Source organism: Triturus cristatus, chromosome 8 (genome assembly GCF_964204655.1).
Source record: "Triturus cristatus chromosome 8, aTriCri1.1, whole genome shotgun sequence".
NCBI lineage: Eukaryota > Metazoa > Chordata > Amphibia > Caudata > Salamandridae > Triturus > Triturus cristatus.
Window position 1 is genome coordinate 290,466,378 of NC_140591.1, and position 27,639 is coordinate 290,494,016.

At 49.1% G+C, this 27,639-nt stretch overlaps 1 protein-coding gene across 1 annotated transcript in view; it reads left to right on the plus strand.

The window, feature by feature from the left end:
* RNF17 (ring finger protein 17) overlaps positions 1-27,639 on the plus strand; it is a 2,644,767-nt gene that overhangs the window by 147,051 nt on the left and 2,470,077 nt on the right. Inside the window, exon 3 of the mRNA XM_085621540.1 lies at positions 15,859-15,941. Within this exon, the coding sequence (XP_085477666.1) occupies positions 15,859-15,941 (83 nt within the window). The remainder of the gene's footprint in view (positions 1-15,858; positions 15,942-27,639) is intronic.

The following is a 27,639-nucleotide window of genomic DNA, read 5'->3' on the forward strand; positions in this document are numbered from 1 at the left end:
GGGATGTCACTGGGTTGTCAGTGAGGTAATCGGAGGAGACCGGTTGTGTCTGTGGATGTGGGACATCGGAGGGGGAGTGTGCAGTGGTAGTAGAGGGGAGAGTGACCACTGGATTGGAGATGACGGATATGGAGGAAGTAAGTGTCGGGGGGGAAAAGGGTCTGTGTTGTGGGGTAAGGTGGGCGCATGGTTGAACGGTAGAAATTCCGAGATACAATCAGGACTCAGGCCGAAGAAGAAATGCCGAGGCACAGTCCGGAATCAAGCATAAGGCTGGGTGGTAGTTATCATACAATTATATGCAGTGTATATACACTAAACTTTAAAGTGCCATATTAACTGCAGTGGTTTTAATATATGGACAAGCAGGGCTTGAACCAGCCAGTGTATCCCATGCGATCCCTCCCCCATTACGTGTAGATATTGCAATAACTGATGTGCCGGTGGCTCATCGGTTATGTCTCCCCATGCTAGCGTAAGTGTACGTATAATGGCTGCCTGTAGAAGGAATTGGCCCACTGGCAGTCCGATATCCGCTGCCTCAAAAGGTAACAAGGTGCTATCTATGTACAAGTCTCCTAATGTGTCTACTCCCGCTGCAGTCCTGGTCATCATCATCGTGTCTGTTATAGGGTCTCTACCTCTGGGCGTCCCGACGAGAGGCAACGTCGGAGCATATGGGATCATGACTTTTGTGAGGTGGAGGCTTCTCTTGTAACATCTGTGTGCTAACTCCACATATAGCTGCGTCAGGCGAGGAACTTTTCCCAGCAGATGAAACCGTCCGTATATATGAGCCTGCATCCAGACCGTTGTCTCGGTCGCCGTGTCCGTCAAAATTTTGCCACATAGCCATTTTGCAACCCATTGCAACTCGGCAGCTAAATAATATATTTCCAGATGGGGAACTGCTAAGCCCCCACTTTCCAGGGGTGCATATAACTTCTGTAACGCTATCCTGGGTCGCCCTGCATTCCAAACTAGGCCTCTGATTAACCCCTCTAATTCCCTAAACAGCCTCCCTGGGACATACACCGGAAGGTTTGCAAAATAATATAAAAGCCTGGGCAATTCTATCATCTTGGCTAAGGTGATACGGCCCATCACGTTGAGTGGCAGGGTCTTCCAGAATTGTATCTGTGATCTTATGGAGGAGATAGCGCGAACCAGATTACCCTCCAGTATGTCCATTGGGGACCTGTAGATGTATATACCGAGGTATCTGAACGTGGTCGGATACCAGTCAAGCGCAATCCCGTTGAACATGATTTCTGTAGTAGGGGATCTCTGTGTATAGTCATAATCTAGTGAATAGCCCGCCCATGTGCGCGGACCCCGGAGCAATAAAAAATAATCTCTAAAAGGTGACAAATCATGCAGACGTGCATACACCTTTAAGAGAGAATTTAATTTAAAGACAGATAATGCAGCCTATACCCACAGGCTACACTGTCCAGTACTTCAACTAGAATTCCACCAAAATCCACAAACAGCACTGCCTGTCCAGTTTTTCTCCACATAGGAAAAAACCCTGCCTCTACCAGCAAAAGCCTCTGGAATGATAGAGAGGAAGGAGTGGACAGACAAGCCCCATAGGCTGCCATTATGTGGCTTGGAACAGGATACTGTGCCTTTAAGAAAACTTTCCAGTTTTCCAGAACTTTCCCCAGTATCCCAGAATGCCCAGCAGGTCCCATTTACTTTCAGTTCTTTTTTCCGGCTCCTGCTAGCAGGACCCTGGAGCATTGAGCTCTACCTTTTTCAAGGTTTTCATTGAGATTTTGGCAATTTTTGTCACTTTTTCTTGTGTTTAGTAGCTGGTACTGTCAACATGCCTGGCTTGTTCGACAAGTGCCCGGAATGTGGTCGAAAGAAGGCTAAAACTGACCCACACGAGGTGTGCATAGCTTGCCTTCCCCAGTCCCACGTGCCTGAAAGCTGTACCATCTGCCACTCGTTTTCAGCCAGAACCCTGAGGGACAGGATGAAGAGCAGGCTTCAAGGTCTGGAGGAGCGAAGACTGAAGGCACCAGGTGGGTCTGGAGGGGCTGATTTGGCCCATACTGAGGCCTCTGGGGGGCTCCCCAGGGGCAGGAAGACCAGTAAGCGCTCCCGCTCCCCGTCGACGTCGAGGGCGGCGACGTCGAGGAGGATGACCACCGTCTGTTCGCCGTCTCCCCAGGGCTCTGGGGAGAAGCGGCGTCGACGATCGCCGTCGAGGGACCTGAATAGGCCGCCGTCGACTACATCGGCGGCGTCGGCGACGACGCCGTCTTCGGCTGCGTCCAGCGGTCGACGTCGAGAGAAGACCCGGCGTCGGCGTCAAGGGATCGCAGCTCGCCGTCGATGACAAGAAGGAGATCGCCGTCGAGGCGGAGATCGCCGTCGAGGCGGAGATCGCCGTCGAGGCGGAGATCGCCGTCGAGGCGAAGGTCGCCGTCGAGGCGGAGGTCGCCGTCGAGGCGGAGGTCGCCGTCGAGGCGGAGGTCGCCGTCGAGGCGGAGGTCGCCGTCGAGGCGGAGGTCGCCGTCGAGGCGGAGGTCGCCGTCGAGGCGGAGGTCGCCGTCGAGGCGAAGGTCGCCGTCGAGGCGAAGATCGCCGTCGAGACAAAAGTCGACGCCGAGGAAGAGATCGACGCCGAGAAGATCGCCGTCGAGGCAAAGGTCGACGTCGAGGCACAGGTCGACGTCGAGGAAGAGAGTCGCCGGGATCGGTGTACTCAGTGGTGTATACCCCGCCTCGGAGGTCTCTGTCGCCTCCTCCTCTCCCACCTCTGCCACCGCCTCCTCCACCACCGCCACCTCCTCCACCACCGTCTCCACCTCCTCCACCGCCTCCTCCGCGGCCGCGGACTCTGTCTCCGCCACCCCAGCCTCTGTTGCTGCCAAGCACTCCTGCGGGACCGCCGCCGGTCCCCCCGAGGTCGGTTTCCCTTCCACGGTACCCGACTCCGCCGCAGGGGACCCCGAAGCCACGACGCCCACGGTCGCCTGGACCAGCGAGACCGGCGGACAGGCCTAAGCCTAAGAGGTCGCGCTCCCGCTCTCACAGGAGGCGACGATCGCGGAGCCGAGGGCGATCCTCGTCAGAATCTAGACGACGCCGCAGAAGGTATAGGTCCAGGTCGCGCTCCTCGGACAGGGACCTTTCCCCGACGCTGTCGGACTCCCCGGGGACTAGGGTGTCGCCGGTGGACGACTTGGTCTCGTTCCAGGAGGTACTGTTGCGAGGGGCTGCGAAGCTGAATATCACGGTGACGGTTCCAACACCCACGACGTCCGTGATATTTGAGACGCTTCATAAAAGACACTTGTCTCGCCCCCTCCTGCCTCTCGTGCCTGGACTGGTGGAACCAGCCTTGGAACTGTTCCTCACTCCCGCAACAGCGAAGGCCGCTCCGTCCAGGCTCATGAAGAAATATAGGGCCCGGAGTCGGATCCGTCATTCTTGAGAGGGGACCCGAAGCCGGATTCGGTTATCGTGACGGCGGCGAGAAAACATGCGACCGCCCCGGCCTCCACGGTGCCACCGGACAAGGAAAGCCGCTGGCTGGACTCTGCGGGCAGGAAGGTGTGTGGTACCGCCGCCGCCACCACGATGAAGGCGGCGAGTGCAGGGGCGTTGTTGGGCCGTTACGACTGGGCCCTGTGGGAATCCCTGCAGCAATATGCGGACCTCCTGCCACGAGACAAGAAGGAGGACTTCTTGGAGACGGTGCGCGAAGGCATGCTGGTTTCTAACCAAACGATCAGCGCAGCAGCGGATATATCGCTATTGGCCGCCCACACCTACTGTCATGGCGTCCACCAGCGGCGCCATTCCTGGTTGCGCCTGACGTCCCTCAAGCCGGAGGCGCAGCAGAGAGTGGCCAACCTGCCCTTCTCGGGGGAGACCCTGTTCGGGAAGCATGCGGACGATGAAATGGCCCGCATGAAGGCTGAAGCGGAGACCCTGACGGCGTGTCGGGTTAGAGAAGGCCGAGAAAAAGAAACGACCGTTCCAGAGGAGGTTCGGGTCGTCGGGCCGAGGGCGTGGGCAGGGCTCGGGACAGCAGCAGCCACAACAGCAGCAGTTCCGCAAGCCCTTCCAGAAGCGCCAGAGGGGTAGAGGTGGCCAGCAGGCTACTACCACAAACAAGGGCCCGGCCGGGTCTCGGCCCTGAGCTGTTACTTCCCCCTCAACCGTTACCCACTCCAGTGGGGGGAAGCATTCGATTTTTTCCGGCAGAGTGGAGAAAAATTACTCAGGACAAGTGGGTGCTGAATATTGTTTGCAATGGATACAGTCTTCGGTTCATCAGCCCGCCTCCAGCGATTCCGCCGGTCAGCTCTCGCTTCCAGCTGAGGGAGCTCCAGGCGGAGGCAGACATCTTGTTGAGAGAAAAAAGGCGGTAGAAGAAGTACCTTTGTCTCAAAGGGGAAGAGGTCTGTACTCTCGGTTCTTCCTCGTTCGCAAGAAGGACAAGAACGAGTTCAGGCCCATTCTGGATTTGCGACAAGCAAACAAGTGGATTCGCAGAGAGAAGTTTCGCATGCTATCGTTGCACCAGATTTACCCTCAGCTGCAACGGGGAGACTGGCTCTGTGCCATAGATCTACAGGATGCGTACTTCCATGTGCCCATAGCACAGAAGCACAGGAAGTTCCTGCGATTCCAAGTCGGCGCCAATCACTATCAATACACAGTACTGCCATTCGGGCTAAAGTCTGCTCCCAGGACTTTTTCGAAGTGCATGGCGGTGGTGGCGGCACACCTGCGGAGGAACAAGGTGTTTGTCTACCCGTATCTGGACGATTGGCTGATCAAGGCGTCATCCTTCGAGGAAGCGCAAGAACACTTCCGTTGGACGTGCGAGCTCTTGTACAAGCTGGGGTTACACGTCAACATGTCCAAATCGGTCCCATCTCCGGTACAGTGCATACAGTACCTGGGGGCCTCCATAGATACGCGGTCAGCAAGCGTGTCTCCTTCGGAGGAGAGACGGTTATCACTCCTTCGGAAGGCTCAGGACCTCAGGACTGCTCCATCGACGACTGTGAGGAAGGTGTCGTCTCTACTGGGATCGATGGCCTCCTGTATCTTCCTCACTCCGCACGCACGTCTACAGATGCGACCACTGCAGGAGTGCTTGGAGGATCAGTGGGATCAGAAGACAGGCTCTTGGGACGACAAGATCCGACTGTCTCTACATGCTCGTCAGTCTCTGAAGTGGTGGTGTTTGGCGGAAAACCTCCTCCAGGGGGTTCCCTTCCACAAGGACATTCCCACGACTAATGTGGTGACGGATGCTTCTCTCCAGGGCTGGGGTGCGCATTCCGGGGACCTGCAGATTCAAGGGAAGTGGTCTCCTTTGGAATCGACGTACCACATCAATTTCCTGGAACTCAGAGCTGTCTTCCTGGCACTGAAGGCTTTCCTTCCGTCGTTCCAGACCAACTCGCTGCTGATACAGACGGACAATACAACCACGATGTATTACCTCAACAAGCAGGGGGGGTCGAGATCGCGCACTCTGTCGCAGGAGGCGCAGGCGATCTGGCGCTGGCTGCTGGCCCGAGGACTGACGATTACGGCCACGCATCTGCCAGGGGTGCAGAATGCTCAGGCGGACGCCTTGAGCAGGCTGATTCAGGAAAACCACGAATGGGTCATAAACGGCGAAGTACTAGGAGAAGTCTTCGCAAGGTGGGGGACTCCAGACGTAGATCTGTTCGCCACCGCCGAAAACAGCAAATGCCGAGACTTCGCATCCAGGTACTACCAGCGGGGGACGCTGGGGAATGCGCTATGGATCGATTGGTCGAACAGCTTTCTGTACGCTTTTCCACCCATTCCCCTGATTCCGGCGGTGCTCATCAAGCTGTCCCAGTCCAGGGCGCGGATGATCCTGATCGCCCCGGAGTGGCCCAGGCAGTGGTGGTTCACGGACCTTCTTCACCGGTCTCTCCTTCCTCACATGCGGTTGCCGTGCAGGCCGGACCTTCTCACGAAGTTCGGGGGGCGGATGGTGCACCCCAACCTCTCGTCTTTGAGTTTGGCGGCATGGCTCCTGAAATAATGCAATATGGTCATCTGAATCTACCAGACGATTGTATGGACATTCTGAAGGAGTCTAAGCGACCTTCCACTAGGACATCCTATGCTTACAAGTGGAAGAGGTTCTGTATCTGGTGTAAGTCCAAGAACTTTGATCCGACAACATGTAAGGAAGATGTCATCCTTCCATACCTTTTGCATCTGGCGCAGTCTGGCCTTAATTTCCATTCCATTAAGGTTCATCTGGCTGCTTTGACTGCTTACAGGAAGTGCCCTTCACAGACGTCCTTCTTTCAGATTCCTGTGGTCAAGGATTTTTTGGAAGGCTTGAAGAAGGTGTTCCCTCCTGTCAGACTTCCCTCGCCTTCTTGGGACTTGAATGTGGTGCTGTCCAGACTGATGAGAGAGCCTTTTGAACCTATTCACAAGGCTTCATTGCAGCACCTATCCTGGAAGGCGGCGTTCCTAGTGGCCATTACATCGGCCCGCAGGGTGAGTGAACTTCAGGCATTATGTTGTCAAGAACCTTATACTGTATTTCATGCTGCTAAGGTTGTGATGCGTACTCACCCTAAGTTCCTTCCTAAGGTTATCTCTGACTTTCATGTCAATCAGACCATAACTTTACCTACGTTCTTTCAGAATCCCTCTTCACCAGCGGAAAGGGCTCTCCATTCCCTGGATGTCCGAAGGGTGTTGAAATTTTATCTGGATAAGACCAAGGATATTCGAAGGTCTGACCAATTGTTTGTTAATTATGGCTCAGTCAGGACTGATCTTGCGACCTCTAAGCAGTCCATCTCTCGGTGGATTGTGTCCTGCATACAGTTGTGTTATCAAAAGGCTAATAAGACCTTAGGGGGTAAACCTAAGGCTCATTCCACCAGGGGCAAAGCTGCCACGACGGCTTTGCTGCGTAATGTTCCGATTGCGGAAATCTGTAAGGCGGCCACTTGGAAGTCGGTCCATACCTTTGCTGCGCATTACTGTCTGGACACGGATGCCAGGGCAGATGCTCAGGTTGGGCAGGCTTCGCTGCGAAATTTGTTCGCACAGTAGTGGTAGTGTCTTATGTGTTCTCCACCGCTTTTGTTGTGTGGGGATGGGCTTGCCATTCTATTCACTAGATTATGACTATACACAGAGATCCCCTACTACAGAAGGAGTAGTTTCTTTTCTGTAACTCCAGTTCTGTAGTAGGGGTATCTCTGTTATAGTCATAAGCGCCCGCCCTCCTCCCCGGTGGAGAGATACTTATTCATATGTGGAATGCTACAGGTCTGGCGTGCTACGCCTTCAAAAAGAACTGAAAGTAAATGGGACCTGCTGGGCATTCTGGGATACTGGGGAAAGTTGTGGAAAACTGGAAAGTTTTCTTAAAGGCACAGTATCCTGTTCCAAGCCACATAATGGCAGCCTATGGGGCTTGTCTGTCCACTCCTTCCTCTCTATCATTCCAGAGGCTTTTGCTGGTAGAGGCAGGGTTTTTTCCTATGTGGAGAAAAACTGGACAGGCAGTGCTGTTTGTGGATTTTGGTGGAATTCTAGTTGAAGTACTGGACAGTGTAGCCTGTGGGTATAGGCTGCATTATCTGTCTTTAAATTAAATTCTCTCTTAAAGGTGTATGCAGGTCTGCATGATTTGTCACCTTTTAGAGATTATTTTTTATTGCTCCGGGGTCCGCGCACATGGGCGGGACTATTCACTAGATTATGACTATAACAGAGATACCCCTACTACAGAACTGGAGTTACAGAAAAGAAACTACTCCATCCGTCACGGCCACATCCCCACAAAAAGAATAGGCACCTGACTTAGCCCAGTTTACCCTGAGGCCCGATACCGCTTCAAAGCTACGGAACAGTGCTGGTATCGTCGGCGATATTGCATGTAGGTCCCTTACGTACAATAACAAGTCATCCGCATATAAGGACACTACATGAAGTCCATCCCTCAAGGGGATGCCCCAATCTTCACCATCCTCCCGGGGGAGCGCTGCCAGAGGCTCCATAGCTAAAGAAAAGAGCTGCAGGGCAGAGGGCATCCCTGCCTGGTTCCCTTCCGTACCCTGATTGTGTCAAACAAAAGTTTGCCCGTACGAGCGCGTACTGTGGGGCGTTGATACAGCAGTTGCACCATCTGCAAGTATCCATCACCCAGCTCATATTTACGCAAAACCGCTGCAAGATAGGGCCACTCCAGCGAGTCGAAGGCCTTCTCCAGGTCCAGTACCAGACAACCAGAGCGGGGCCAGTTCTCTACTGCATATTTCTGAATTCTAAATAACCTGCAAATGTTTAGGGAGGTACTTCTGGTGAGAACAAAGCCATTTTGATCAGCATGTACTAGAGACGGCACAAATGGGGAGATACGCCTGGCCAGTGTGGAGGCAAGGATTTTATAGTCTGTTCAACAGAGCCAGCGGGCCATAAGAGCCTAGGAGATCGGGATTTCTGCCTGGCTTCAAAAGAGAAACTAACGTAGCCTCATTCTGTCTCTGCGTGTTGAATATTCTAGAGCCGCCTCATATACCCGCAACAGTTCCGGCACCAGTATATCTGAATATGCCTTGTAAAATTCAGCCTGCAGGCCATCTGGGCCCGGCGTTTTACCATTCGAAAGTGAATAAATACTATCTCTCAGTTCCTCCGAAAGCAGGGGAGCACCCAGTTCCTCCTGTTGATGCTCCGTTAATTGTGGCAATATTAGGGTAGAAAGGAAGTCTTGTACATCAGCTTCCGTAGCTGTCAAACAAGATTTGTATACCGTGGAATAGTGCACCACAAAAGTGTGGTGTATATTGCTTTGGGTATACACCATGATTCCTTGCGCATTGTGTATTGTTGTCACGGGTACTGTAGCTATGTCCAGTCGTATCAACCACGACAGCAGCCTGCCAGGTTTGTCCCACGTATGATGGGTGCTCGCAGAGTGTGCTGCATAATTGAGATTACGGAGACGATCAAGCAATCTAGCGTGCTTTTCCCTAACACGCTCCAAAGTTCCACTCTCTCCCCCATCACATCTCCCTCGCTTTAGAGCATGTCAGTTTCAAGGCGTGTAAGGTCTGCCTCCAATTGTCGCCGCATGCCCGCCTGTGCACCAAGACAGTCGCCCCTGATCACCACCTTGAATGCATCCCACTCTACCTGAGGTGTTGTAGCTGTGCCGGTATTGTCCTCAAAGTATTAGGTGATGTTGGCGGCTAGTAGTGTACGAAAGGGTGAGTCTAGCAGTAAATCGGGTTGGAGCCGCCAAGTCGGAATTCTTGGCCGAGGGTGTTCCCACAGCATCTCCAGCACGATGACTTGTGACACATTCCAGTGCAGGAGCCCACACATAATGGATGATATCTCATAACAAAACCAAAAACCTAATCCTATTCAATACCAAAAGGGTGAAAATGCAACCAGCAATCGTCCAAACTCCCATATGGAGACAACCGTCAAAACAATCCGGAGGGGTGTACTTTGAACTGCTATTCGTTATCTAACAGTCCGCGTATCTAACAGCTCGGAGACTCCCCATTATCAGGCAAAATACAGTAGAAGTGTGGCTGGCTGCGTATATTAATCTAGAAGAATTTATCAAATGAGTGGTGTACATTAATATCCTCACAATAGCAACAACTCGCACAGCAAAAATCCACCGCCCCACATGTAGTATGATACCAATCCCAGCTGTGAGTAAATACACTGCAGACATAGCAACGTCCACCATGGATGCCCAGTTAGGCAATGACGGCGCACCCTGCATACACACCCCAATACCTCAATTCGTAGTCCATGCAAAGATAGGAGCCAGTGGTGTTTATGCTATTAAGTCCGCCGTCTGCGGGGTGACATCTGGCTGTTCAGTCGAGTCCTGTGAGTTCTGTAGGCCATATATCCGTTCGTCATCACTGGACAGATCTCGTTGGCTCGAATTAGACGCATCCTCAGTGAGCCGCTGATTTCTGCTACCGCCTGCAGGGCATCCCACTGCCCGCTGAAAATCATTTCTGAGTGTGGGACTATAGTTGGCGAGGGCGGTGTTCTTGTACTTGTGAACCTATGCTTCCTCCGCCGGCGGCTAATGGGGCCTTTCAGCTTCTGAAGTGTTGCGGCACGGTCTCAGGGCTCCGCATTAGTGAAGGGTCCAGCCAGTCCTCCACCTCCTCTGATATGTTGAAAAAGTGTGTCTTCTCGTTGGCACCCACTCGTAGACGGGCCGGAAACAGCAAAGAATATTTCAGGTCGTGTTGCCGAAGACGCCTCTTCACCTCCATGAACGAAAACCTCTGGCGGCGTACCTGGATAGTATAGTCCGGAAAAAACATGATTTTGTGATTGTCGATTTGAACATCTTGGAGTTTCCTGGTTTCCTGCAGTATTGAATCTCGGTCCCGGTAGTTGAGGATCTGAAGGAGCATGGGCCGTGGGTTTGATCCCGGAGGGGGGGGGGGGGGCCCTCGTCGGAACCCTGTGCGCACGCTCTGACAAAGTGTGATGAAAGGGATCCCTCCCGCAATAGATCTGAGCCATTTTTCCATGTGTAGGGCGGGCGCTCTCCCTTCCCACCGTTCCGGTATGCCTATTATGCGCACTTTATTGCGTCGTGCCCGCCACTCGGCATCCTCAGTTCTTTCTTCTAGGAACTCCTCACGGTTCAGCAAATCTTGTATGTGCCTATCTGTTTGTGTCACCTGCGGTTTGATGTCAGCAAGCGTAGACTTCAAAGCAGTAGTGAGATCTGTTAGTTTCCGATCAGCGTGCAGGTGGGTAAGGTCAATGGCTACCTTTTCAATTTTGGATTCCAGGGAGGTGCGGGTCTGGTTGAGTGCTTTCTCCAGCCGCTCCATGGCAGCAAGCACTGCGTCTAGCTTGTTTGCAGTCTGATCCGCGAGTCCCTGCTTCGCCATCTTTTCCAGTTTAGACCTGGACGGCGGTGGTAGGTTCTGCGCTCCCCTCGTCCCAGTATGGGCCCGGGTGCCGCCCAACATCAGACACAGGACGCGTTTATCCACCGTGCACCACGTCCAGCAGGTGTATGGCACAAAATCTCTAGGGCAGAAGTAGTGCTGTGAGGCTCGGTAACTGTAGGTTGCAGTTGGCCAACGCTCTATGGCTCGCAACTGAGTTTGTGGGGCCCAGCCCACCACTCACTCGTGGCCCCTCCGCAATCCGGCCGCCAGCCGCCTATCCCAGCCGTCCAGGCCTCAGGAGACAGTAGGGCTTCAGTTCACTTCAGTAGGAGATCCCGCGTGGTCCGGGTTGGTGTTGCATCCCGCAGTGGGCATCGATGAGCGTGCCTCCTGAAGCAAACCAGGTAGTCGGTCCGCACAAGCGCCGGGGCAGCAGTGCGCGGCCCCCCCGCCGCCGCAGAGCACGACCGGCTGGATGACAGAGTCGCGTCTCAGCTCCTGTTCAATCACAGCTGTGAAGGAGTAGCCGCCTCACAGGTCTCACGCAGCAGGCAAGACCAAGTCATAGGATTCCCAGGCGGCACAACTCCGCTCCCACAGAAGCACTAGCAGGGTGTGTAATATTCATGGCTCATAGATAGGTTTCAGTATGTAGTTGCATTCACTAGCGCCATCCGCTATACCAACATATGAAAGCCCGTGGAGGCAATCATTTCGGGGGGGGAGGGAGGGTTTGAGGTCCTCGCCCCAAATGCATGCTGCGCGGACAACAGTATTATGTCCGTCCAAATAGCACGGCCATGTAAGGTCCTGCCGCCCCTCCTGCGGTGAGTGTCAATGGGCCGGTGAATAGCTTCGTCCCCTCGACCAGCAACGGAGCAGTTATCCACGGGCACACAGCAGAGGCGGGGAGTCGCACACCGGAGCCCCGCCGCGAGGGCAACAGGCAGTCCGGGTGTCGTCACTTCATGCGGTCCGCCCCCCCAGCGCAGCAATCCGCAGTTAGGACAGTGACACCCAGGTGGGAGCATTCGGGCAGTCCAGCTGGGGCTCCAGCCACATCTCCTCACGAGGCAGCCAGCACACTTACGGGCAGAGGCAGGACATGCAGCCAGCGTTTATGGTTGTCGTCTCGCCGGGAATGCGCTATTACTTTGGGCCTAGTGGGCAGAGCCAGACCACGGACTCGAGTTGACGGAGCCTGCCCAGTCGGGACCACACAGCAATTGGTCTCCGCAGTCGGGTTCCACGCAGCAGGGCTCAGGTGAGTCAGAATTTACATCGCTATTGCAGCATAATGTCCTGTGTGAACTCTTCTTTGTTGCAGCCTCCAGAAGCGATTGTACTTGGAGAGAGCAGCCTGCTTAGGGGAGCCTCCGGCAGAGCTCTACCCAAACATGTCTGCCTCCATTGCAGTCGTAGCCACGCCCCCCCCCCCCCTCCCCCCCCATGATTACATTACCTTGATTCATCAGAGGATTACAAGATGATGCACGGCCCTACCCCTTCTGACACACCAGGAGCTTGGCGCGTAGAGGGAGACTAATGCTTAAGTAAAATGCCAGAATAGAGGAAACGCAGCAATAGTACGCGCACAATGAAACACTCAGTCTCCCACACTTCGTACACTCTTCCGGGCCCACTGAGCCCAAGAATATCCAGAATCAGTTATGTTGTCAAAGGCGTAGACTTTTATTCATCAATCATATAAATCTACACAACTAGTACGGGGCAAACTAGTAAACATTATTGAATATAAGCCAAATTGCGTCAGGCAACAGACTTTGCACCTTCATATGGCAAAGGGAGTAAATACATTAGGCATAACATTATAATTGTTTTCAGCTTAGGCATACACATGGCTATCAATTGTGTTGGCCGACTCGGCCGATCAATTCAGCTGCGTACCTTGTGCCGGCAGGCCCCAACACACAACAGCAAACATTGTAATAGTTGAAATACAGGGCACCGCATAACGCGTCGGCCCACCGAGGTACCTGACCACAGGCATCCTCAAACTGGTCCACACCGTCCATATGTTGCGGGATAAGGCAGTAGAGGCGGGACCACCGGCAGGTCAGTCCCATCCCTGTGCCTACCCTTGGCAGTAGAGTCCCTGACCACCAGCAGGTCAGTCCCCTCTCCGCCTATCCAATGTACAGTTCTATCATAACCCTTCTTGGGCTCCAACCAGTCCTGAACCTCCAATGCTGCGCATGCCCCCTTTTTGTGTTAACTGTCAGCGCTGCGCCCCACGCCCAGTGCCTGCTGTGCTCCTCTGCCAGGCGGGAGGGTGGCTTTCGACGTTCTTGCGGCTTCCCTGGGGTCCCAGGAGACAAAGAGGAGGAGACCCCAGGGGCGCCGCCTTGTATAACTGACAACCTTCGGTTTCGGTTTTCCTAACATGCCCCCCTACGTCATCAGGGAGAAGGACCATCCCCACTGGCACCCCCACGGACGGGCTTCGGTTTCATGGCACGACTAAACGCGCCCCTCCTCTAAGTGAGGGGGGCGCCTGTCAGGAGGGCTAAGTGGTTAACTCGTAGGTACCACCTACAGCTACCCTTGGAGTGGTGAGTGAAAACCATACATTAGCACTGCCAACAAGTCACTGTAAAAAAATTGGTTATTTCATGCTAACCCTGTTCCCTTACAATTTTGAATAGTGTGTGACAATAAGGGCATGCCCGCTTGCCCTTATGAAGTACTCATTGCCTCGTCATTACATATTACATACTAACGGAGGCTAAAAATCTGAGAACCTATCGCTACAATTCATTTTGTTGTACTGTGTAGTGTTGAGTGCTACAGATTGTTCACTAAGTGTTTCTAATGTGTGTACTCACTGATGCATCAGTTGCACACAAGTGTGGAGTACTTATATTATGTCCCAACCCTATCTACACTTAAAACCAGCGATTGGTGCTGTTATAAAAATGAGCTCACTATTTCCGATTCATATCATCGTTTCATTACGTGATAATTAATAAATGCTGCTCAAAAAATGGTCAAGTAGGCTTGATTGCATGTATTATGTTGTGTGTTGTCTAATGTGTTCGGACTAATAGGGACAGGACAACATGATTGCACTTCATTACAGAGGGAATACTTATATGTTCTGAAGAAAACTCAGGACCTGTATTGGCCTAACTGCGAGGGCTGACACATGTTGACATACATCAGGGTGAAAGGTCACTAATCCTCTTAATATACCCTCCTCAATTGTTTTTAATCATCCCAAAGGCACACAACATTTCAAGGAAACTGCGGTGTTCTTCAGGTATTTTTATTTTACCGGTTGGACACAGTTAATATTAATTCATTAATATCATAAGTGCTCCCTGGAATATGATAAACCCATCCTGGTTGATGGGGACCAGCATAAGACCGGACGTGACGCATGACACCAATAGATTGTGAGTGTCTACAAAAAAAACCTCACTGAGGCTTTCTGAGTTTTGAGTTCATATAGGCAGATTTAGGGTACCTAGATATAACATAACATTTAGGGAGACAGTATCCTGTATTCCAGCAAAAAGCTCTCTACCCTCCCCAAAATAAGTGACACTCAGATTTGTAATAATTTTGAAGAATATAGCCCTTCACAGAGTCTGTCAAACATTGCATCAAATTGTCTAGACTGTTTCTATTCCACTCTGGACACTTGTCATGTAGATCTTTCCCCAAAGAGTTTGATAAAATTCTAAATTAATTTGTTGGGTGAGGCATCCGACTATTCGGTACCTTCCGAAATATGTAGGTTCTGATACAAATAACGTTTATTTCAGCCTCCAGAATGAGGCACCAGTCACCAAGAATAAAAATGCACTGTTTATCTGTTATACACTCAATAGCTGTCAATAGCTGTCTTCCAGTTGATTTTGACAATCTCATTGTTTATAACCCCATCTACTCTGCAGTTAATAAATCTCTTAATTGAGATTATAGATATTGATAGTTAATTTCTTTCAGTTTGAGTGACAGGTGCTATGGCAACCACGAAACACTATTGCATTTTCTTTGAAAGATTACTCCAGCTAAAATTTTAATTCTTGTTCCTGAATAAAGTGGCGGATTAAATTCCACTCCTCAAATTTTGTACATGTGGATATTGATCGCTGTATTCCTCAGTGTCCTGACAGAGGAAGCACCATGTTTTTTGTTTTTATTGTCTCCTTGCTCTCAACCTTACTTTTATCCATAAAAGCATTGACTTGCCTTCTTCCCTACCCTACTAACGAATATAACAAGTGTATTCCTAATGTACAGTTTTACATGCTGGAAAATTCTTTGCGATGGCATCTGGAAACATACCTAAAACTCATACTTCTTCATAAACCCAACCCACGTCAATCTGGAACGTTTTAATACTTTGTGGTACCTCTTGTGTCTTCGAGTGGGACCTTTTTGAAGCTCTCATCTCCCAGAAAAGTATCAAACACAAGTAACTCCATAGGGAAATGTACACCTTAGATTAATCTGTTCTTTGTACCTCTTGAGTTATGGGGTTGTCCACACAACATTTTGGGAAACATGACTGATCTCTAGGTTACCACTGAGATACTTTAATATTGAAATAGGATGAAGAAAATGAATTATAGTGATAGAATTAAAGGGGTAACAACATTGGTAATTTTAAGAACATAGTTGGAGTTTCCATTAAATCTGATAACCTGACCTTTTGCTTTGAAGCTGTATGTAGTATATGGAAATGTGATGGTTGGCAGCAGTTACAAGCAATTCCATAAAGTTAGTAATCCAAATGGCACTGGTAGATTTAGAATATGTCACCAAAAGGTAAAAAGGGTCTCTTGAACGTAATTGGTGGTCAAGGCTTTCTACTATATGGTCTAATTGGAGAATTGTTGATGGAAAACCGAATGCTCATTTTTTTTCTTTCAACTCTTCCTCTTGCTAGGCTTTAAAAGATGTATGTGAAAAACCTCTTCTGTACCCAGTCAATAAATGGCTAGATGATCAACAGGGAAGGTGGTCAACTGGGTAAGCTATATTACGGAGTTATTTATATGTTTAATGATTGTGTAAATCTGAAAGTTATCCTCAAAATGATAACTATGACTGTAAAATTCACAAATGTCTGACTTATTCCATTAACTGGCTATTTTATGCTTCTAGCATTTGCTCATGACTTTGAAGGGACAGAAAATGTATTGCCATCATTCCTGTTTTGCTTTAGGTACATGTACCCCCTTCACGCGCAGAGCTGGTTTTGCTAATTTACCACCCATGTGACACCATTTCTTTAGTCTACTGCTGGGCAGTGACTGGATCTTGAACTATTGTTCCATTGTCTTTAATGTCTTTTCTTTTGAGATTCTTTTTGGTAAATATTGAAAGGTTATCTGTTTGTTTGCAGCTAAATTGTATTTTTTTCAAATGATTTCTGTATTGGCACAACCTTTACCATATTACCTCGACTTCAAGGAATACATTGCTAAACCCAATGACAGAAATGTGATAATTTTCTATCTGTTCTTTTTACACCCCAACTAAGGAATCTGTATCCCAAGGTAAAATGCTGCTTGTGTCGGTGAATGGTGACCCTTGTTTTCCCTTATGAAAATTGATCAAAATGCCTACACCCATATTGGTAATTTATAAGTGACGGTGTACTTTCGGGTTAAGTGGTACTTTTTTTGGTATTATTTCACACAACTTTAACACCAAAACACAGAAGAGCACATATTTGTCTCGAAGATAAAATGAGAGACAATGCACATTGTAATCCAGTACACCAAATGTGGCAAAATCAACAACAATATTATCTACTACAATGTTATTATTATGTAAGTACTTAATTACTTTTTATTATTCTCTTAAATAACTGATCTTCCCCGTAATCTCCTGATTATTGCTGGGGAATTGAGGTGGGAGGGGGTTTGCTAATCAGATACTTCTGTAAGGTTAAGCAGGTATGAACGTAGCAGAGCCCATATGTCTTGTGATGGCAATGCAGGGGTTAGTAGCTCCGCGTTGACATCCAGCTGTTCGCTGCAGGTCATAAGGTCTATACGCAATTCTGTCTGTGTGGGTGTGCAGTGACATCCCCAGTGGGGACACAATGTTTTGCAAGTAATAAAGCAATGGTCATATGTTTTTGCGTTCATCTGGGATATCCCTTATGAGTCCCAAGAGGCCAAGCCATGTATCCAAACTTATTAGATCATACCTGTGATTGTCCTCTTTATAGTGTCCCAATAGTCCACAACCTGAGGACTTGACCATACCAAATGAAAGAAAGACAGCGCAGTCTGTATCTTCCCTGAGTTCCCTGGAGCACAAACTTGGTGAGGAATGATAAATCCTATATAGACATTTAAAGTGTCTAATTGGTTAACTATTCGCTGAATAAATACCAGTTTAGACGCTGTATTCCCGGTCTGCCTCTGTAATTTGGTCATAGAGTTCTCAATTCCATTTTTCCTTTGCAGTGTATTTATCTATTGGTGCTTCGAAGTGTGGGGTGTTGTATAGGCGTTTTATGAGGCCTTTGGTTGAAAGTGGCTGTAACAACGAGCGCAAGTGTTTTACATCATGGAGACTCCTGCTGGATGGTACTAAAGTCAGCCTTACAGACTGTGCAGTCTCTGTAATAAAGGAATGTCTCTAGGGTGTGTGGTTTGTATCCTTAGCTATTTCCTGCAATTCAATAAATCGGACCTAAAGACATGTATAGCTAAACGTGCAAGTTTAAATTTACAGAGTGTTTGACGGGAGTTCTCACAAGTATGGGTGATCGTAGGGCAGTGAAATAGTGTATTATAGTGAATAAAGCTAGTCTAATGGGATTATACCATGCAGCATCTCCCATGCCACAACCTTACTTTATATAGTCCTATTCTGGCTGCTTGGGTTTCAGCTGGACCTGCAAAGTGTGGTGTGGGACAGTACTATATTGAGCATATTGTATTTGTGCACACAAATGATACAATTTCAGGTTAGGGGAAGGAAAGCTCCCTGGTCACAAGGCAAAGTAAGAATGTCCTATTTCAGTCTGGATTGTTTACCTGTCCTGACCAATTTAACCAATAACGATCTGAGCTTATTGAAAAAATTATTTGGCCATGGAATGGGAATAATGTTGAAGAGGTAAAGTAATTTAGGCAGGACTACTATCATCATTGATGCTATTCTGTCCGCTAAGTACAAATTAAAGATTTACTCTGAAGACCAGAAAGGGCTCAATCTTATGTACTCGCGTATGATTGAGGTCAAGTTGCTTTTGGGGTTTTAAATGTTTATTGCCACATCATCAGCATCTAACAGTATTAGCAATTTCCTGCTTATAAAATTCCTACTTGAAGGCCAGTGGTTCCAGTAGGTTCATGAGCAACATGGTGCAGTGCAATATATATATATATATATATATATATATATATATATATATATATATATATATATATATATATATATATTGCGGAAGCTTGAGCTGCAGTATTGGGCCTCATATCTTTGTTTTGCATGGCGAGTGCTTTTTTTGGGATGTTCCGTGCCCATGATGAGGCCGCCCTGAAGAGTCCTGGGCTCCAGAAACGGAAAATTGTTTTGGATGTTAAGTGAGGAGCCTGACTCACTCACGCCCCCAACCTACGAAGGACATGCTAATGAGCAAAAAAATGGGATGCGAGTGGAAGGGATTCGAGCAGGATGATTCCTGCTACGATCGTGCTGCAACAGATGGTTTCTGCTGGTCGCACGCAGAATGGAGAAACTGCGGCATTTCACCTGACTGCTTTTTTACTTAAACCACTTGAACATCAGTGCAGGTATTGAGTATCTATGTCCAACAAGGCTCAAATATAAGGACTTCCAGTTTAAACATCTCTAATTGCACTGCACTATGGGAGTTGATGTTTTCAAGTCGTCACGTGATTAAAAAATCTTTTAAATAGCACGCCCAAGCGCACGTTGGTGTCTCCTTCCTCCTGTGATCAAGGCTATACAGCCGAAACGTTAGGAAAAGGGAAGTAGGCGCTGCTGGACTGTGCGGAAGCTTGAGCTGCAGTATTGGGCCTCATATCTTTGTTTTGCATGGCGAGTGCTTTTTTTTGGGATGTTCCATGCCCATGATGAGGCCGCCCTGAAGAGTCCAGGGCTCCAGAAACGGAAAATTGTTTTGGATATGGATATGGATATGGATATATATATATTTATATATATATATATATGTTCGAGGCATATGAGCTGCAGATTGTACACTTAGCATAGGTCGCCATCTGGTGTTGGGCCCGGATGTTTGCAGTTTGTTTTTCTTCTTGGACCGTGCTTGGAAGTCACGAGTTTGGTGACTCCTCCTTCGGTCCGTACTGCGCATGGGCTTCGGCTCCATCCTCAGATTGTTTTTTTCCGCCATCGGGCTCGGATGTGATACTTCGTGCTCCGGCTTCGAACTTCTACGGTTCCAGCCTCGACGGAAAATCCTCGATTCTTCGAGTCCCTTCATCATCTTCATCTCTCGAAGCGGCACTTTTTCCATCCCGTACATCGACACCGGCCTTCGGGCCCTCCGCGACTCCGGTCCCGGCCGATGGAAAGGACTCCGTTTAAAAAGTGCCCAGAATGTGGGTCTAAATTTCCCCACACCGACCTCCATCAGGTGTGTAACCTTTGCCTCTCTCCGGAACACGAGGCTCGAGACTGCCCCGCCTGCAAGTCTTTTCGATCGAAGAAAACGATCCGAGATCGAAGGGCTCGACGAACCATGGCGCACTCATCCTCGACAGTTCCACCGGACATCTTCGGAGACGACGCCGAAGCTTCGGGGCAGACACACACCGAACTGGGAGAAGACATCGTCAGCGCTTCCGAGGCCGACGACTCCGACCTGGAGGACGTAACACCAGGACAGCGGGCCGTGAGTACAATGCCCCCTCCCAGCCCCGCACCAAAAACCAAAGAGACTCCGGTTACTCCCTCGCCTGCCGGCCTGGGCAAAACCAAAACCAAAGCCTCGATCACCCCACCTTCGGGCCCGGTGTCGAAGCACTCAAAGTCTCACGGCAGCTCGGGATCGAGCCAGCCGACGCCCGGTGCCGATAAACACCACTCGGCACCGAAGCCTGCAAAATCCAGCTCGACTCCGAAACCACCGGTGCCGAAGCCTGGACACTCGGCGCCGACCAAACACAAACAGAAATCGGTCGGCACCGACGCTCCGGCGCCGAAACAGCATTCGACGCCGAAACACACGGAGACCTCCAAAAAGCAAGGCGTACACAGAACATCGAAACCTCCGGTTCCGAAATCGCCGGTGCCGACAGACGACTCGGCGCCATTGGCTCTGTTTACACCAGACCCTTTACAAAAGACTTTGTCCAGAGATCCAAAGACTGGCCTTTTGACTGTGATTACTAAGAAGCGTCGCCTTGAGGCTCCGGCTCCTCCTCCTCCACCCAAAAAGAGGGACTCAGCTACTTCTCCCCTTAGAGTACCCTCCCCACTGCCACCCCCCCTCCCACCACCACCCCCTCCACCTTTACCTCACTACGATCCGGCCCCATCCCCAGATCCGGATGACGGGGACCCGGACAATGACCCAGGGGACGCCCCAATGGATCCCACTCCACCAGGGACCCCAGATCCATGGGAGGATTATAATAACCCTGATGTACCCAATGTACCTCAAGACGACCTATACCCATCAAGGCCGTCTCCTCCAGAGGACTCTTTAGGGTTTCACCATTTAGTGCAGAGAGCAGCACACTACCATGGGGTGGACATGCACACGGAACCAGTGGAAGAAGACTTCCTACTGGATACATTTGATTTACAAGATCGTTCCACTGCTATTTTACCCATGCTTAAGGGTGTCACCAAGCACGCTACAGAGGTATTCAAAGACCCTGTCAGAGCCAGAGTACTAAACCCTAGAATAGAGAAGAAGTACAAGGCGGCACCCACAGACCCTGCATACATCAAGGGCCCTGCTCCTCTAGATTCCCTAGTTGTCTCCACAGCTAGAAAGCGGGCTAACTCCCAATCCTCAGGAGATGCCCCACCACCAGACAAGGAATCTAAACTTCTGGACGCGTCTGGTAAACGCACCGCCTACCAGGCTGCAAACATGTGGCGCATTGCAAATACACAAGCACTGCTTGCGCGATATGATAGAGCACACTATGATGAATTAGAGGCTCTTATGCAGCACCTTCCAGAGAAATACAAACGCCAAGCTCATGACCTGATACAGGAGGGCAAACTAATCACAAACACCTCCATTAAGTGTGCCCTCGATGCAGCAGACACTGCTTCTAGAGCCATAAACACCAGTGTCCTGCTTCGCCGCCATGCCTGGCTCAGGATATCAGGGTTCAAGCCTGAGGTCCAGACATCAATACTTAATCACACCTTTGACCAGCAAACACTCTTTGGCCCAAAGGTAGACGAAGCGCTCGAAAAAATGAAGAAAGATACAGACACAGCGAAGTCTATGGGAGCGCTCCAGACCCAAGCCTCTAAGCGTTCCTTTCGACGCTCGTCCTTTCGTGCCACAGGTAGAGGCTCCTCCACCGATAATGCCTCTACCTCCTACAAATCCCCTCCTCAAAATACCTTTTCAAAGGGCAACCAAAGAGGTGGCTACAGAGGCAACAACAATAAGGGCAGGGGCAAAACCAACAATACCCGTTCTGCCACCCCACCCGCACAATGACTCCCCTTCGCTCCCCCCAGACCATTCCACTCCGGTCGGGGGCAGACTACAAGATTTTATCCACGTATGGGAGTCCATAACATCGGACAAATGGGTGACCCAAATCATTCGGTCAGGGTACTGCCTCGAGCTAACATCTACCCCACCCAATATCCCACCAAGGCACCGCCCAATGTCCCAAGAGCATTCCACACTGCTCAAACAAGAGGTACTCTCGCTCCTCCAGAAACACGCCATAGAGCAGGTACCCGACAATCAACGAAATCTAGGGGTCTACTCCCTATATTTCTTAATCCCAAAGAAAGACGAGACCCTCAGACCCATTCTGGATCTCCGGCCTCTAAATGCCTACATACATTCAGACCACTTTCACATGGTCACCTTACAACAAGTCCTCCCACTCCTCTGCCAGGGAGACTTTCTCACAACACTGGATCTGAAAGACGCGTACTTTCACATTCCAATACACCCCTCTCACAGAAAATACCTCAGGTTCGTGGTGGACGGGCAACATTACCAATTCAAGGTTCTCCCCTTCGGGGTCACCACTGCACCACGGGTGTTTACCAAATGCCTAGCAGTAGTAGCAGCACACCTCAGACGTCAACATGTTCACGTCTTCCCTTACTTAGACGACTGGCTCATAAAAGCCGCGTCCTACCACCAATGCGTGCAACATACAAACAGCACCATCCAACTGCTTCATCAGCTAGGCTTCACGGTGAACTACCAAAAGTCCCACCTCATACCATCTCACACAAAGCAATATCTCGGGGCCACCATAGACACCTCAAAAGGTATTGCCTATCCAAACTCAGCCAGAATCACAAGCATTCTAGCCTTACGCAAAATATTCCTTCCTCAACACTCTCTACCAGCAAGAGTGTTTATGAAGCTCATAGGGATGATGGCGTCCTGCATCTTCATAGTGCCCCATGCAAGACTCCACATGCGTCCACTTCAGGAGTGCCTAGCACAACAGTGGAACCAGGCCCAGGGTCAGCTGACGGATCTGGTGTTGGTGGACGGCCGCACACATCACTCTCTGCAGTGGTGGAACACCACAAACCTTTCCAAGGGACGGCCGTTCCTGGACCCGGTTCCCCAAGTGACTCTAACAGCGGACGCATCGCTCTCCGGCTGGGGAGCGCACCTCTTACACCTCACAATGCAAGGTCTATGGACGCCACAGCAAAAAACGCTCCACATCAACCATCTGGAGCTTTTGGCGATCTTTCTAGCCCTAAAATCTTTCCAAAAGCAGATTTCAGGCAAAGCAGTCCTCATTCGCACAGACAACATGACTGCGATGTATTATATACAGAAACAGGGGGGGACACACTCTCCCCAGCTCTCCCGCTTAGCCCAGAGCATATGGAGATGGGCAATTCCCCAAAACATTTTTCTCCTGGCACAACATGTTCCAGGCGTACAAAACACCATAGCAGATCTGCTCAGCAGACAGACTCAACAACTACACGAATGGGAACTGCATCCACAAGTTCTTCACCCATTCTTCCAACAGTGGGGGCATCCTCAAATAGACCTCTTCGCCACCCACGACAACAAAAAATGCCCAAGCTTCGCCGCCAGATACCCACACCCATTGTCCAAGGGCAATGCGATATGGATGAACTGGTCAGGCAGATTTGCATACGCCTTTCCACCTCTCCCACTAATTCCATTAGTGGTCAGGAAACTACAACAGCACTCCCTCACACTCATTCTGATAGCTCCGACGTGGGCCAGACAGCCGTGGTACACCACGCTACTACAACTATCAGTGGTACCACATCAAAAACTGCACCTTTCCCCATGCCTCCTAACCCAGAACCATGGAGAAATCAGGCACCCGGACCCAGCTCAGCTCAACCTGGCGATCTGGCTCCTGAAATCTTAGAATTCGGGTACCTTAACCTTCCCCCTGATTGCATGAACATCATCATGGAAGCCAGACGTCCTACCACTAGAGCATGCTATGCCGCAAAGTGGAAAAGATTTGTAATGTACTGCCGTAACAATACAATCAACCCTCTAGATGCATCCATACAACACATCATATGCTATCTGCTTCATCTTCACAGGTGTAACCTGGCGTATTCATCCATACGCCTACACCTAGCAGCGATCGCTGCCTATCTACAAAACAGACAGCATTTGTCACTCTTCAGAGTGCCCGCTATTAAAGCCTTCATGGAAGGCCTTAAACGAGTAATTCCTCCCAGGGCACCACCCTCCCCTGTATGGAATCTAAATTTGGTCCTTACACGACTAATGGGTCCGCCCTTCGAACCAATGCACAAATGTGAGCTACAATTTCTCACCTGGAAAACAGCTTTCCTTGTAGCTATCACTTCCCTTAGAAGGGTTGGTGAAATACAAGCGTTCACCATACAGGAACCTTACATACAAATGCATCACAGCAAGGTCATACTTCGAACTAATCCGAAGTTCCTGCCCAAAGTCATTACCCCCTTCCACCTCAATCAATCAGTGGAATTACCTGTCTTCTTTTCGCAACCCCAATCTGTTGCGGAAAGGGCCTTACACACACTAGATGTGAAAAGAGCGTTGCTATATTACATACAAAGAACGCAACCCTTCAGGAAAACCAAACAGTTGTTCGTTTCCTTTTCTCCACCACATAAAGGCAACCCCATCTCAAAATCAGGGATAGCTAGGTGGATTGTAAAATGCATACAAATTTGCTATCAGAAGGCAAAGAGAACATTATCTGTTCCCCCTAAAGCCCACTCTACAAGAAAGTTAGGGGCTTCTATGGCTTTTCTAGGGAATATACCCTTAGATGACATATGCAAGGCAGCCACATGGTCTACACCGCACACATTCACAAAACACTACTGTGTAGATGTGCATTCCCAGCAGCAAGCTAGGGTGGGCCAGGCTGTACTAAAAACACTCTTTCAAACAGCTGCAACGGATACCGGTGGTCGCCGCTAAGGTTGGGTACTGCTATATAATCTATGCTAAGTGTACAATCTGCAGCTCATATGCCTCGAACGGAATATGCTACTTACCAGTATGCATCTGTTCTTGGCATGTAGAGCTGCAGAGTTGTACACGCCCACCCGCCTCCCCGGCTACCTGTATCCGTTCCAGTCCATCTTATTTAGATACAACACACATGGGTTTCTCACTGTTATTACTACGCTCCATCATTTCCCTGTTGGCGAAAAACAATCTGAGGATGGAGCCGAAGCCCATGCGCAGTACGGACCGAAGGAGGAGTCACCAAACTCGTGACTTCCAAGCACGGTCCAAGAAGAAAAACAAACTGCAAACATCCGGGCCCAACACCAGATGGCGACCTATGCTAAGTGTACAACTCTGCAGCTCTACATGCCAAGAACAGATGCATACTGGTAAGTAGCATATTCCTTATATATTTTATATTTTCATCCACGTGGCTAGCACTCCCAGGCAGACAGGATAAAGGGCCCTGCCAGGTAAGTGGAGATCAATGTACGCCCCCTTCAAAGCATTGATCCGACGCGTTTCGGGAAAAGCATCCCTTCATCATGGATCCCAGGAGACAAATGCGGCAAACAACTAAGGTTCCTTTTAGTCCACCTTTTATTTCAATAAAACAGGAAATTAGTCCATCTTTTAGTTTAATTAAACAGGAAGTCTGGCTCGAGTGAGCCCCATTGAATCATGGAACCAGTAGTCCGGAAAAATACCTCCCAAGTGGGATGCCTGCTGCAAAGTATTTTTGCCTGCAAAGTTATTAAAAAGCGGTAAAAAAGCACCAATGATCCCCCCACTATTTTCCATCCGCAGGGCAACCTCCAGGCCACCATAACTTTGCGGCAGGCATCCTACTTGGGAGGTATTTTTCTGGACTACTGGTTCCATTTCATTGTGTGACTTGGTGGTATATAGGTTGGCACAGAAACTAGTGAATGATTGGCGTACACTTTCTGCATCTGTGTTGCTCATGTCCAGCCACCCAGGTGGTCTCTTAATTGTCTGCAGTGGTCCAGGGGCCTTTAAAAATATCTGCTGGAGTATTGCCACGCCGCTCCTCTACTCAAAATATGCAGGCTTAGTTTTTCGCTAGGTGTTTTACTTGCTTCTCAGAGGTCTCATTCTACTTTGCTACTTTAAGCTGTATATCATCTACATAATGGGTATATAGGGCAGTCCTATATTAGATGTCTGGATCATGTATCTCTTGTTCTAATTTAATCTAATCATGATATGAATATGCCCTTACGTAGTTTAGGATGCTTTAGTGTACTATGTATCGAGCAGAAACAGTGGTTCCTGTGGAATAATATAATCATATATAGATAATAAGGTGCACAATCGCAATGGAAGGGTTAAAATTATGTCAGAGGGCAAAGAAACCACATTCACCTATGGTTTTTGTTTGATACAATCATATTTTATACTTTACAAACAAAATTCTATATACAATGAAAAAGAAAAATGTGTGTAGTGTACTCGGTGAGATACGGGAACCTAAAATATTGGTGACATAATTGTGACAGTATTTTACAAGGTTTCCAAGGTATTCAAAAAAAGTCGACCATTTAGCAACTGACATTTTAACCCTTCTATTGCGATTGTGCGAAATTGCTTACATTTGAAAGTCTGGTCTAGTGGGCCTGGACAGTATAACAAACAGACAATATGTACCTTACAACATTACATTACAGGAACGCCAAGCTTTAAACACACTCAAAAATGACAAAACCATAATTCTTAAACCCGCTGACAAAGGGGGTGGGATTGTGGTCCAGGACCGCGAAGACTACGACCCTGAAACAACTACAAGAAGAAAGGCACTACAAGAAATTGCCCAGTAACCCTTTAGCTGACATTGAAAGGAGATACTGCAAATCACCACAGAGGGAGTGGATCAAGGTTACATTAATAAGAAAGAATTAGAATTCTTGAACGCAGAGAACCCTAGAACACCTGTACTTTACACACTCCCCAAGATACACAAAAGTACCACCAATCCCCCTGGTCGACCAATTTTGTCAAGGTGCAGGTCCATTCTAGAGCCCATTGGGAGATATATAGATCATTTCATCAAAATAATTTGTACCCCTACAAGGTACAGACTTAATCTGGTGGTTGGTATGCCTTACAACATAGATTCTCCAGTATTGGGATGTCTTTCATAGATTCACATGCTTGAATATTTCCCGTCGTCGAAGTGGGAGTCCCACGGTACATAACATAGCAATGTAGTAATAACATAAGCCAATATAAGCATAAAAGAAAGTAAAACCATAGAGTTTTTATGGATAGACAACTTGTCACTTCTATAACATATTACTGTCATTATGTTTTAGTCCAAATTCCAGCCAATCAGGCGTCCGCACCCCCTTAGAATGCTCTCCTCAGAGGCTCAGGCCCTCAGATTTTCTACCGTACGTCGTGTGAAGGGAGTCTCCCTGAGCTAAGCTCAGTTTTCTTCTCATTTCTTTCCAGAAAGTTAGCTTTATGATGTCTACTACCAAGAAATCCCTCTACAAACCTTGTGGTAACTGTAGTAAACAGAGACTTCATTCTGAAGACCCTCATAAAAAATGCATCTATTGCCTATATCCTGAACATCAGGTAAAGGATTGTAAGATATGTAGGACCTTCTCTCAGAAGACTCTAAAGGACAGAGAAGGGCGTCTCCTTCTGTGGCTACAGAAGTTGAAGACTTAAGAGAACCCTCTCTCAGATGTGGAGAGTGTCATCAATCAAAACATCTTCATGATTGAAAAGGACCAGTGACTATCAAAAGGTTTCTCCAAAACCTAAAGTGGTGAAGAAACCTCATGTGGATAAGCCCACTATTCAACCTTCAACTTCAAAAGGGGTGATTTCTTCCCCTCTGAGTCTTTCTGCACCTTTTACGCCCCCGAGATCTGATTCTCAGGCGTCAAAGACTCCATCTGCGCAGTTTTTACCTCAAAAACTGCCTATTTCATCGATGAGCTCATCATTGCCTCCTTTGTCGACGAGAGCTGCTGTCGTCGCGTCTACGTCGACGACTTCAAC